Raw genomic sequence first — 14,452 nt, 5'->3', positions numbered from 1 at the left:
TTCCAAGGTATCCATGCCACATTTTTATAAAATTGCTTTCACTGTTGCTGGCTTTATAGTCACACAACTGAAACATATGACTTGTGAGAATGCAGGTTCGACTCACAAAGATAACATTGTAGTTCTACACAATCTTCCAGTCATGATCAGAGCTTCCTTCTACTACTTTTTTTCATTTAGGCTCAATTACAACCATGGTGTGTTTGGTTTCCCGTCTGTTTATTCATGCAGTTTTCACTGTGAGTGAGGTTTGGATACTCAGTTAAAATTGACTGTATTACATAATCCTTTTGAAAAGTGCTTCTTTGTTCTGTGTTTGAGTAATTGTTTATTTCCTCATTCGTATTCATTATGGTCAGAGAAGTCAGTAGTTATGTCATCCATTATGTCTCATTTACTTTGGTATTTTAATTCTGACTCATCCGTTATATTTTGAGTATGGTTTTGCCATTTTTTCCCCCAAACAAAGTAAGAAACAGGACTGATGATACTCTCAGACAGAGAGTCAACGATTTGTCTCCCTTGCAATGGTTATATGACTTTCTATTTCCCCAAAACAGCCACAAAATGTACCATGTTAATGTGGGCTGGAAGGTAATTTGCAACAGACAGCTGCGGAGTCACTTTTGACTCATTTAGTCATTCATTCATGCTACTTTCCATTTCCACTAAATGTCTTATTCTATTAGCCTCAGTCATTAAACTCTGCCCTGCAGTAACCCAGAGCCTTCATGTCTTGATCAGCTCATTTCCCAACAACCACCTGCTCCCCTATCCTTGATTCCTTATTTACCTTTCTTCCTTATATAGCCAACCGATTCATTTCCTTGGTCTCTAACAGATTGAGCCATTTTTGTTTCCAGCCTTTTTTCCCCCTGCCTGTTACAGACTGCTGACTTTGGCTCTCGCCCAACCCCAAACCTCCATCCTGCCTTCTTTTGCTTCAGTATTGGTGGCTCATTGTCATGTCTGTCTCGGAGTTCGTACAAAGACTCACTAGTACTTCAACCTCGATGAGGGACTTTATGTCTGCAGCAATTTATTCAGTAGTTGTGGACATATATGTTATTGTTAAAAAGAACAACTAAGGAGCACGGAGGGTCTTGCTCAGGGACCCCCAGTGAATGTTTTTTTGGACTGATAGGAGGTTTCAGACTATGTGTTTGACAAATTCACCACTTAAACAAAGAAAAACTGACATAGACTAACATAAACTAATGAAAGTGAACATAATGGATATAAAACTGAAGTTGAGAGAAATACTAATATAATTAATATACTATGGACTCGCGAGCTGTTCAGGGTGTATCCTGCCCTCGCCCATAGCAAGCTGGGATGACTCTGGCACCCAGCGAGCCTGCTCGGGTGTTAAGCTTTATGGAAGATGGACGGATGGATGTTATAGATTTTTATTAAAAACATCAATCAACAAAACAATACAACCATCAAATAAACAGATCAATTTTATGACATAAGAAAAAAGAGGAGACTCTATTCCAGTTCTACTCAAATGAGTAACTCTGGGAAGTACCTGTAAGACATGTGTAAACTTTGATTGTTCCACAATTTGAAAGATAATTTATCATGAAGATAAACTGCACAAATAATGGACAAATCATCATAATCCCATCTGTAAAATGTTTTATCTATTCATAGTTTCCATGTTTAATACAGAGCAGAAAAGGTCGGCTGAGAGACGAACTCAGTTTCTCAGATGTTATTCACACACAATTAGTTAGAAAGTTGGAACGTTTAATAGGAACCTGCTACTGTGAATGTATAATGTGTACAAGGTAAATATGACCAGTGCAACATAAGAAATTGAAAATTACTTGTTAATGAGAAAAAACTTGATAATGTGGACATACCTGGATTAAGTTTAGTTATTTGGGGACGCTCTATAATCTGGATGGTAGAGAATTTTGTACAACAAATTATAAACTAAAGATGTGGTGATACAGCACCTGAGTTAAACTTATAGTGCAGACAGCAACAGTCATAATACTAATCTTACTCTCCTATAGATTATATCCACCACAAAACATAACAAGCAGCCTTGCAAGTTCAATGAGACTACAAATAAGCAGCATATTATTGCCACAAGTAGTATGGAATACTACAAACGGTGTAATTTCACATCTGCAAATGTCATTATGGAATGTTATAACTTTTGTGTGATTACAACAGTCTAAGTCTCCGTTTTATTTTAGGCCGCCCCCACTCCCAGGGATTCTCGGGTTCTTGGACGGTTTGAAACATGTGCTACACGGTTTTTTTTCCCACTTTGACCATTGGCAGAGGCTTTTCAGCACTCTGATCAATGAATTCCCTCTCTTTTAACATTTAAAAGGACAAATATTTTCATTTCTTCTCACCCTGCCTTTTTTTTTTTGCATTTGTAAATCAGCAAGGAATCCAATGGAGTTTTCCTGCATACCCTCACATACCTAAACAATAATCGTGCAAACTGAATGGAGGTCATTGTACAGTACTACAGGGTCCACTGTCAGTGAGGGTGGTACTTACTGTCTGGGAACTTTCCAACATCTGCGTGCTCTGGAAAATGTGTCCAGCCCTTTTAGCCTGTCTACGTTTGCATTGGCAGGTACAAGTATGATTTAACTGATAGTGGCTGCCTTTGACAGTATCCTTCTTTTCAAGCCAGATTGGTATACAGATGAAGCAAAGGGATGAAGGATTAATAAAGAAGTATTAATCCTTTCTAATCTTTTATATTATATATACTATATATATATTTTGTGCTATAGTTGTTAAATCAGACCACTGATCAAATCAATTCATAATGGGTTCAAGTATTGGGCCTTTTGAGTGATGTTTTCATGTCCTCTTTCTGGTCAATATGAATCGTCTTCGACTGTCCATCTCCATGTTTGCTCATTGATGAACTGGCACCTTTCCAGCCGTAACCTGCATTCACCTTTTCTGAGCTCAGATTCCCTCCATTACCTTGAACAGGAGGAATTTTTTGAATAATGTAATTTGGATCACATTTAGAACCCATTTCAGATGGAGATACTATGTAATTCCTGCGTTGCGTTGAAAAAGATCCCCCCCCCCCATGAGATTTGTTGCCAGAATTCCAAATATATATTTGACGTTGAAGTGGTTGGTCACCATTTGGCCCCCTGTTAACAAAGATGATCAAACAAAAAAAAAAATCTGACCATTCTTTGCAGGTACTCAACATCTCCTGCATCCTATAAGCAAATTGAACAACAACAATTTCTGCCCACATATGCAAAGTTAACAAATCAAAGCTTATTGTTTCATATGAGATCTGGAGGTGTTAAACACTGCTAAAAGTCATAGAGCTTTAACATACTGCATTACAATCCTCCACGACATGCCGTCGTTCTTGGAGAGCAGTGAAAACACATGGTGGCGGTCAAGAAAGCATAGATTATTTTTTTTGTTTTGTTTTTAAAGAAAGTTGAATTTCAAGCTTTGCAGTGTATCTCTAGTGGCAGACCACCTGGAGCCCACCTGCATGGGACATGCATACTTTCCTCTTCTCTATCTTTCTGTCTGTCTCCTTCTATTTATAACTCTTTGCTGGACGTCCTTCCTGCCCACCCAGATCTGTGAGAAATGGCTCATGTTGACATTCAGGAATCTAGTGTTGCTCTTGACTGAATTCCTTCTGCATTGAATAGCTTGCTTTTTGTTTCAGTGACTGCAGGAGCTCTTTCTGCAGTGTTGAGGTCCAGGAATGTTGTAGCCACAGTGGTCTTGCTGTAGTATTCCGTATGCATCGTTGTGCCACAACACGTCTGTTCTGTATATTTAAGAGTTTCGCCATGTTTGTCGCCAATGCTCACAATATGATTAAACATTTGTTTGTTTGCTTACTTCTGACTTTTAGTGACTTTCTTTCTTTCTTCCTTCAACAAAGAGACCAGTAGAGTGTAGCGCTGTTCATCCACAGGGAGACCGCCTCGTGATGGTGGGCTGTTTACTTTCCAGTTAGCAGGTGCCATCTTTTAGTGCATATCCATAAGCAGTTCTCCCACATCCAAGAGATATGTCCACAAAGTATATTGCAGTCTGAATGTGCTACATTGTTTGACTACTGTAAATACCCAGTGTACAGTTAGTCTTTTTTTAAACATTTTTTATCTCCATCACCATGCTTGTTGTACCTATTCAAAACTGAGGTAATGTTATGTCTGAACAATGGTGTCTTCTGTGTTTGTGTACATGTTCGTCTATCCTTTCATCTGCTCTTCCATTCTAGCTTATCCAAGTTCAGGTCTCTGGGGGCTGAAGCTGATCCCAGCTCACGATGGACAAAGACAGCGTCCACCCTGAAGCACACTGTCTAACACATTTACATTCACGTTCCTGCATTGCAGGCAATTTTAGTGTCAGCAATTAACTTCAAATGTATGTTTTGGTCAAAACCCATCCACGCATACTGAATAGGGAGAACCTCCAAACTCCGCACAGGACAATCCTCAAGGCAGGGATCTTCCTGTGGTGAATGGGAGATCCCCATGATTCCAGTTCCCATTAGCTCCAGACATGTTGTACTCACAGCAGGATAGTCAAAGGAAAGAGAGGGATTAACTTTCCTTTGAGTATGGCCTCAGGCACACGGGGGTTTGACAAGCATTTTTGGGGTTTTGTGATGAAATATTGAATAGTGGAAAGATCCACTCTATATCCGTCCTCCTCTGAAGTTCAGCTGCTATATCGGACCGACCAGCAGCTTGTGAAAACATCAACTGGATAAAACCTCCTCTACTTAAATCAGAGTTGTCACCACAAAGGTCCTGGAAGTTATTTGACTTACAGACAACATGGCTAATGTATTTTTCTCTGCTTAGCTCATGTGAAGCTGTGCAAACTTGGAACGCCACAAGACTAGAACCAGAGGGAGGAGAGGGAAAAGAGTCGTTGGTGGAGGAGTGTGTGTGTGTGTGTGTGTGTGTGTGTGTGTGTGTGTGTGTGTGTGTGTGTGTGTGTGTGTGTGTGTGTGTGTGTGTGTGTGTGTGTGTGTGTGTGTGTGTGTGTGTGTCTTTTTGGAAGTGGAAATGGGCAAGCAGGGAGGAGGAATGTGAAACATTTCTAATGCCGGTCCAGTGACTGTTTACACGGTAGTCAGCCCGTGACATCAGAGTCCAGACTTTATAAATGTCAGCAGGCACAAGAATGAGCAGTGAGCAAACAGCTGCACTGGTCGCACCACACCGTCACACAGGTCAGGGAGACGGCAACACAAGCACTCATGGAGCGACTACTATGTGACTGTATGATGGCTTTGGCTGTACTGCTGAGTGTGGCTACACAGGTGAGGCCGGACCTTTCTTATTCTTATAAGATTGAAATAGTTGTCGTTTGATGTGTGCCACAGAGGACGTAAGTTGTTGCTTGATCTTATGATCTTTTGTAAAAGAAGAAACCATAGACCAGAGTGCATTCATTCATTCATTCATTCATTGTACTATTAAGAATAGGAATTTATTATTTAGCTTAATGTCACAAGTAAAATATCACATTACTTTTTGTGATGCAAAATGAGATTTGAGAGAAGCAATTGAACTATTATAGCTTCAGCCCTGCGGATTACTTTCTATTTTAATGGTGAATTTAATGTTGAATTTATCAGAAGTGGTTGGGACATTACAATGGCATGACTGGTCATTATCGTTATTCCTCACAAAAAACAAACCAAAATTATTTTGGGGGAAAAAAATGCAATTTAAGGTAAATAAAAAAAAAAAAAAGTATAATTTCGTCATAAACAATAGCAAATGATCAAGATTTTTTTTTTTGTGTTTTTTTTTTTTAAACATTGTTATTGTAATATCGGATCATTGCTCGTTGATAATGATAAAACAACAAAGATGTGTAATGTCCCAGCTGTGTGTAAAACTAGTATTTATTGACTTTGTTAAAAAGCACTAATGAGATTCTTTGAGACTCTCCTCCGACGTTTTGGCTCCATCATGTAATTGGAAACAGTGGTTTGTCCTGACTGTTAGATTCTAATGCAGCCTCATTGCCACTCATGCACATTCTCATAATAGTAGGATTTGTTTTCCCATGTCCTCGTCTCTCCCAGTGTGTTTCCTCTTTAGTTAAGGGCAGAAATCACAGAACAGGTTAGGAGCACCCATCTCTTTTAAAAACAGATACTTGCACTCCTTCAAAGTTTCATGTGGCTTTCCAAAGAAGGGTGGTCTAAAATAAAATAAACAAAATCCATGTGTTGTGGATGGAAAACACACTGTATCATCTTGTGTTTTGCTTGGTTTTTGCTTTTGTATATTCATGAAAGTGGGCGTGTCTGACACTGTTTGGCTGCAGAGTAAGGTTTTGGTAAATCAGTGAGAGGAGAGATCTTTTTTTGGACTAAATCTATGTATTTTCAGCTTTGGCTGAAAAAAGGTTGGGAAGCACTGGGGTCTCTATATGTGTATATATGGATCAAGTCTTCAAGTCTGCAGCCTTCAAAAGTGATCTATTAGTAGACCACCCCCCCAAAACAGAACATTTCTTGTTTTGCGCTCCCTAACAATGGCATGGAATTTCTTCTTTCTTCTAGGTGCTGTGCCAGCTGTGTGACAGACCATGCCTCTGCCCCGGTCCACCCCCTCAGTGTTCCACAGGAGTCCCCCTGGTGCTGGACGGCTGCCGATGTTGCCAGGTGTGTGCTCGGCAGCGAGGCGAGTCCTGCACGGAGATGTTCCCCTGCGATGCCCAGAAAGGACTGCAGTGCGACTACAGTGCCAGCTTCCCAGGAGACCCCGGGGAGTGTGTCAGTGAGTGTTTCTTCAGACAAGCAAACGCTCCAGCCGGCCAATGTGTCTGCAGGGATAAAACAGATCCTCTCGGCCAGTTTGCATGAGTGCGACACACGTAAACAGCTCAATGTCTCCTCGACTGAGCGGGAAAAGCCTGTTGGGTGGCAGTGAGCCGCCAGAAGTCCAAAACCTTTCAACTTTTATTTCCAGGGCTGCTGTTGACACATTTCCTGTAATGACTGCCCTTTCAGCATGATAGATTGCAGCGACAACACTGGTAGATTGAAAAACAAGCAGTTTCCCAGGAGAGAGGCCTGCTTTCTGCTTTCTCATATAGCTACATAACCATTAGCAGGCACAGCGACTCCTGTGTCCTCACACTTCTCTTATTGAATGCCACTTTGCAACCCTCCCCTGACCTTTTTCTTTAATTCTTTCACTTCCTGGTTAACTTTCCCTCATTAATAGGAAGTAGCAGGTGAGCAGTAGTGTGGGAGCTATTTTTTGTTTTAAAGTAGAAGAGATATACTGTAGTGTATTAACATACAAGGTCGCGAGCAACATGACGATACATTAAACCTTTACATTATTTGAGTACGTCTGTCGTATTACATAAAGTGGAATTAAAAGCTCCCCTAATGTGATTCATGAGATAACTTGGGCCTAAGATTAAAACCTGAACTATAGTCGAGATCACTGGGATTGTGCTGACAGTGTGACTCTCGAGCGTGGTGTTGTTTATGCTGAATGCATCAGTTAGGAAGACTGCCAGGTAGCAATTAAAGTAGGGGCCAAAAATAGCTGTATTTGTGATTTTGTCAAATTTCTGAAATCCGACAAGAGCAGCACGTTGGTATAACTTCTGAATAAAGCATTCTGTGAATACCATCCACTTACCACAGTGAGGTTGGAAAAAACAGTAAGGGATGCATAAATTAGCAAATTCGGCAAACTAGAGACGTCTCACTTAAAATTCATTACACTACAGTAAAAGACGACCTCTGTGCTCCTCACAGGTCAGGAGGATCTGGGCTGCGAAGTCAACGGCATCACGTACCAGGAGGGTCAGTCCTTTCAGCCCTCCTGCGACACGTACTGCCGCTGCAGAGGTGGAGGAGTGAGCTGTGTGCCCACCTGTCCCGCCAACATCCGCTTTCCCACTCCGGACTGTCCCAACCCACAACTCGTCCGGCTGCCAGGGAAGTGCTGCAGGGAGTGGGTGTGTGAAAACCTCGATAACACTGTCATCAAGGATGCTATCACAGGTAAACCATAGAGATGCATATGTTGATATTTTAAAGTAAGTTTCTGACCCACGGATGCTGAAAAATATAACAAGAACTTATGTGTCTATACGCAATATTGTCTTTTGGGGGAAATGAATGTATATCCTTTATAACCCAAAACACCAAGCCTATCATGCCAGGATAGTTAAATATAGTTCATTTGTTGAAGGTTTTTCTACAGTTACTCACAGATTACTGGTGCCAGGACATGTAATACATTCAGCACATCTGCACGTGTGCCCCATCCTCCCTGACTACGGGCCCTGTGGCGCAGGTGAAGCTGATCTTTCAACCAATCAATTTCAAAGCAATCAGGTCGACTGGACTCCTTCATGTGTCTTGTAAGAGGTTTCGGCATTTATCCAAGTGGCTCCATCACTTCATGTGGTTCCTTTGACACTCCAGCCTTGAATCCCTGACAGTCCAAAGTCCCAAAAGGATTTGGCGACTGCCAGACACAGCAGTGATAGAGGTTCCATTTGTTTCCAGACATGAGTCCAAGACAAAACGACGACTGGCTGTGACTTCACATCTTATGAAAACTCCAAGAAACTAAATACTTCCCCAAATGTTCCCTTCACATCCACCCTGACATCAGAGCTGGATATTTACAACACATTTTTCAGTGTCTGGCAGCTCCGGCCAGATGTATTTCCATGTAAAGCATGACTGGATTTCCGAACTTCAGTTGCTCATTGATGATCAGTCCATATGTAACATCACCCTCTGTTCATTTTTATAAGCTTTGTCACTGGTGGTCATGTCTGGAAGTTTTTACTGGAGCATTTCTGTATTAAACTGGGGTGTGTCTGGCCAAAGGAAAACTCCCAAAGTCCAAATACAAGCCACATTTTTTTGGGACTGTGTTTCTTAGTTTCATAACAGCAACCACGTCTGTGTGACAATTAAACAAATGAAGCGGTGCAGGGATTACGTTACTCTATTAAAGGAGGAGTGTGTGCGTGTTTTTGCATGAGACGGGTTGTTCGGGAAATTAAGCCAGTCGAAAAACATCTGGAAGTTCAAACAGTGTCTGAGTCGAACTCCATCATGAGAGCAGCAAGGGAACATTTTGTTCGTGAATTAAAAATCCACGATGTTGCGCCTGAACATGAGCTGATTATATGACTTGTACATGTTAGCTGTGGGAGGACACATTGCTTTGAGGTTTGTTTTTAAACATGCAAAGCAATTGATCAGGGTAACTCTTTGTAATCGCGTGAGACCTCAGAAAGCCCATCATAGTACTGAATGAGTTCAGAGATATATGTTTGGCTGCCAGAATCATTGGGTTCTGCTGTTCAGTTTGGGGCTTCAATGGTGCATTAAATAATCTTCTGTTATGAAGAGTGCGACCCTCAGTGGACAGATTAGATACTGCAGTTAATACGAGTCAGAGTGGCAGGTAATACTGCATCTAACCTGTTACCTTCTAGCAAAGTTTGCATGTTCATATGTGCATATATAGGACTTTCTCCAGCTACTTCAGCTTCCACTGGGATTTGGTCCAGCCGTCACAACCTCGGGTGGAATAAAGCTGTATAAAATGATTAAATACATTGTTTGTGATATTTCTAGCTGTTGAGTAAATATTGAGTTTGGAGCAGACTTCTTATATCCACTACAATTGAAAATACACACTATATCTTGTACATCTATGGTTATATTAAGCAAGACAATGCAATATGGTATCTGCAGCTTACAATACAATACTATTCCTCCATACAGTAGCTAAGTTACCACGATGTAGCATTATATTCAGTATTTTGGACTCAATAAGGACACAACATTTTCTTAAAGTCTTGTTTTGTTCCCTCTACTTTCCTTTCAGCCATGAGACCGGACAGGCTGTGGCCGGCTCTGCCGAGAGGCCACCCTCTGAGGACGCTGGCCCCAACTCTCCCCACCTGCACGGAGAAGAGCACCCAGTGGAGTTCCTGTTCCCAGAGCTGTGGTGCGGGCGTCTCCACCAGGGTCTCCAATCAGAACCCGGCCTGTAAACTGCAGATGGAGACCCGACTTTGTAAAGTGCGGCCCTGCCATCCTGTTCAGCCCACACCCAGGAAACCCGTGGTGAGCTCTGAGTTTTACTTATAATATATGTGTAGGTGTGAAGTAACAACTGCATGGTTGGTTGTTCGAGTTATATGTATATTACTTGAATATTTATTTGAACAATATGGTGTACTTTCTCCTCCTTACTTACTTAAAAATGGGATTATTTCTGGTTGTAACCTAACCTCTGCGATGACATATAAGGGATACAAAAACACAATCAGAAGGGAGGTTGACCTGAGTGCATCGAGTGTACAATTTGAAACACCAACTTTTTAAGTGGTTGTCAGGGAAATTCTGCATTTGTTGCCAAAAATAGATTACTGTGACACAGCTTTCCATCATATATTCAATAGTCACTTCAATAGCATTTGATTGGTTTAACCCATTGTATATAGAAGAAACATTAAAATACATCTGTTGATGGGAGAAGAGCACCACTGGATGGAAGTGTTATTCACTTTTCCAGCTAATAATGTAATAATGAACAATTACTAATTAGTCTGAGTGACGCTCAGATAATTTGGTCCCAAATATAAAGCAGAGATCGATGTGAAAAACAAAATATCAATGGTTTTTGCTCCTGCCTGCTGTTGCATGCCCCTCGTAATTGTGCAACACCTGTGACATTTTCACATCATAATGACAGTCAGTTTCACGTTAGTGTGAAATGAAACTGAACATTTGCGCTTATCTGGAGAAACCATCTGGAGAATAAAACCACAAAACAGATGTGAGAACAGGCCAATAAACCTTCACGACACTACACACTAATCTCAGAGGCACAGCTGCTTGTAGATATTTCAAACTGCTCAGTAAAAAAGAAAAAAAAAGTGGAGACTTTAATTATAGAATACTTCACTTTTGCTTCTTTCTTTTGTTAAAGCCCAGCTTTACTTGTAATTACTGGTTTATTCTACACAAAGCACAAAGTGTGTTGCATTGGATTCCCTTTAGAGCTGCTTTAATTAACCCTAAACATACTCTTTTTCTTTACTTCAACCTGTGTTTTTGTTGCCTAACCATAACCATATTTATCTTTTATATGCTATAAAAAATCTTCCCCAAACTACATCTTAGTGGTCACAAGCACCATAAAAAGGAAAGTTGTGTTTATTGGGTTATGTCTTATTGTAGCTAATCTTTTCTGACAAGAACCCATACAAAAAAGCTGGAATATTTCCACTTTGAATGATTCCACAATGAATGAATCATTGTAAGGAGAATGCATTTGTAGGGTGAATAGTCAGAAAAATAGTTATTAGACACAACCCACACACTCAGCTCTGCTCATGCCACAAAAGCAAGTTGAAGAATGAAGCAAAACTTAACTCTTGGTCCTACATGTAATGGCAGAAATTTTGCAATTCAGAAACAATTTTTTCAGTAAAACATGAAAATAATATCCAATTTGTATATATCTGAGTGGCTGGTTGAAGTTTTAAGGTATTGTTGCATGTGTGTTCTGTTGTTTTCCTGTCAGATTTCACCAAAATGTCCATTATTAGGCACTACTTACATTCAGTGTAACCTCATGTATATCCAGTTTGTGGGAATGCAATACCTCAAGGAAAACTTTAAAGTTTTAGGCTGTAACGTTTACATTTGCACTGTGAAGGACACTGGTGATCTTGTATCTTGCCTTCATCAATAATAAACTGAGATTGGATCCAGTGGCCCTCAATAAAGTGGTATAGAAAATGGATGGATAGATTAAAATTCATCTTAAAACCTTTGCCCAACCCAAGAAAAATGGTAGAGAAGACGGTCTGTCTGGGGCGAAACAAGCTGGGTGCTCATTGCTGCCACTTTAACGCTAAAACGGGTATTATCTAAATGTCAAAGACTGCAGTATTACACATGTACGTTGTTAAAGCTTAATTTGCAATAGTTAGATAGTTGCTGATGCCACTCTGTGATCTTTAATGGCGGAGTTGCTGTTCTTCCCAATGGCTTCCACTTTGTTGTCATAGTACTAACAGTTGATTGTAGAAAATTTAGTAACAAGGAAGTGTCACAGCTGGACTTGCACAGGTGGCATCTCATCGCTATTCCATGATGGAATTCACTGACCTCCTGAAAGCAGCCCATTCTTTCACAAATATTTGTAGAAATAGTCTGCATGCCTTGCTGCTTGAGTTCATACACCCGTGGCCATGGAAGTGATTGGAACACCTGAATGGAATGAATTGGATAGCTGAGCAAATACTTTTGGCGATACATAAAACATCCATCCATCTTCAGTACACTCACATTCACAATACCAGGCAATCATGACTCATCAAGTTGCCTGAGGAGTGAGTGAGCTCTGCTGTGGCAGTGGCCTGCAGCTACGTATCCTCCAGGAAGGTTTGAGGAAGTGCAATGATTGTTTATGTTGTATTGACCACCCTCCGGGGGTGAGGCTGTTGGTAGCATGTGATACTCGTCAGAACCGAGGCTTCATAGCACAGCCATGCAGAGGAAAACTCACTCAGATCTTCACGTGTTGGACCTGTATTGCATCCCTTGCATGTGCAGCAAAACCCTTCATCAAATAATTGCTTTAATTTTTTGACCCTGGGTCCTTATTTACATGTGTGTTTTGCCTCTGTATGATGTTTCCCAGTGGGGACAGCAGGGACACTGCCAGGCCAGTTATACGTCACCAGGGCCGATCCGACTCGTGCACCAGGGCTGCTACAGCACTCGGGCCTACCGCCTGGTGTACTGCGGACAGTGCACCGACTCCCGGTGCTGCACACCGTACCAGACCACCACCGCTGAGGTGACCTTCCGTTGCCACACCGGCAGACTGCTGCAGCGGCCCGTGATGATGATCCATTCATGTGTGTGTCACAACAACTGCCCCTATGCACCGTTCACCAACCCCGCTCTGTGGGGGTACAGGCCCTGATCGGACTCCCGACGAGCGGACACTGACCACTGACCACTGACTCACTGAGACGCTCCAGTCACTTACTCACTGAATATGGAGAGAAAGCTGAAGTATCGGCGAGAGGATTCATCCAGAAACATGTAAAACTGTGACTGCGTTGTGACGAACGCTGATCTTCACAAACTCTGACAGACTGTCTGCACTATTTTACACCTCATTCATACTGCAGCACGGGGAACTATGTAACATCAGTGAAGTTATTTGGCCATAAGATATATATATACATATATATATATATATATATATACATATATATATATATATACATATACATATATATATACATATATATATACATATATATATATATATATATATATATATATATATATATATATATATATATATATATATATATATATATATATATATATATATATATATATATTCATGTCTTTATTTGAATCATGCACCGTGCTGGTGGATTTCATTACTGGTTGTAACTCTGGTGGCAACAATTACTCCAAGCAACCTACAATGACTCCAACCTTTGTGTTGACGGATGTTGTTCATTGTGAGTGATGACACTTTTAACTTGTACAGTTTTATATGCGTGTCTCTTTATGCAAAATGTTGCACTTATGTATTTGTTATGTTGTAAATAATTTGAGGCAGTTGTGAAAACATGTTTGTATTGTGTGTCCCGTATTCTCCTTCCAATGAAATGTACTTTTTCTTAATTCCTCTTTTCTGATTATATCATTGTCTTGTACATATATATTTCTTCATCGATTTATTTCATCAGCATTCATAAATATCAGGTTGAAATACATGTTTTCCTCTTGTTAATAAGTAATGACATCACTAATCTTGTATTTCTGATGAAACATCTACATAAAATTGGGCGTGAAACAAAGTGGGAGAGCACTATTAATGTATGAAGCTGTTTGATGAAAGGGCAGTACATAGTATGTAGCAGGTGTAGAGGTTCTTCAGTTTAATCTGTTATGTAATATAGTTTTACACTGTTTGCCCCTCTGTTGGGGATGACTTCATTTTAATAGGGGAAATGTTTATCATAGCTAATTCTTACTTTCACACATATTTGCATTCTTGGTATTCACAGGGTTTTCTTTCAGTTACAGCAGATTATATTTCACCGACAGGGGGCTTAAATACTCCTGCAGATTATTAGAGCATAGCAAAACCAGTACCAAGAGAACCAACATGGCAACCCACAAACAGTTAACATTTAATGCTTTGACCATCTTAGCTTTAATGTACAGAAAGGAGATTCATTTCTGAGATAAGAACAAATGTTACTCATCATTTCAAGACCTCTTAATCCCAGTGTCTTCTTTCACTAAGATCATATTTGAGGTGTGAACTGCCAGGTTGCATCACCCCACTTTCCAAGCAGCCCCCTTTTCATCATTGTTGTGGGGGATACATGTAGTACATTTATG

The 14,452-nt window shown here is 40.5% G+C and overlaps 1 protein-coding gene across 1 annotated transcript; it reads left to right on the top strand.

The window, feature by feature from the left end:
• Positions 1-5,179: 5,179 nt before the first annotated feature.
• ccn5 (cellular communication network factor 5) lies at positions 5,180-13,248 on the top strand. Its single transcript, XM_080496465.1, has 5 exons — positions 5,180-5,311; positions 6,569-6,785; positions 7,784-8,032; positions 9,885-10,126; positions 12,717-13,248. The coding sequence occupies exons 1-5, from the start codon at positions 5,249-5,251 to the stop codon at positions 13,002-13,004; spliced, it is 1,059 nt and encodes a 352-aa protein (XP_080352591.1). The 5' UTR covers positions 5,180-5,248; the 3' UTR covers positions 13,005-13,248.
• The last annotated feature ends 1,204 nt before the right edge of the window (positions 13,249-14,452 follow it).

The sequence above is a fragment of the Blennius ocellaris genome (genome assembly GCF_963422515.1).
Source record: "Blennius ocellaris genome assembly, chromosome: 5".
NCBI classification, from domain to species: domain Eukaryota; kingdom Metazoa; phylum Chordata; class Actinopteri; order Blenniiformes; family Blenniidae; genus Blennius; species Blennius ocellaris.
This window is presented reverse-complemented; position numbering and strand designations above follow the sequence as displayed.

Excerpts from the sequence above, each read along its gene's own strand:
- ccn5 (XM_080496465.1), top strand. The coding sequence starts at position 5,249 with ATGGAGCGACTACTATGTGACTGTATGATGGCTTTGGCTGTACTGCTG. Across the intron at positions 6,786-7,783 it reads AGACCCCGGGGAGTGTGTCA|GTCAGGAGGATCTGGGCTGC; the intron begins GTGAGTGTTTCT and ends TGCTCCTCACAG. Across the intron at positions 8,033-9,884 it reads CATCAAGGATGCTATCACAG|CCATGAGACCGGACAGGCTG; the intron begins GTAAACCATAGA and ends CTTTCCTTTCAG.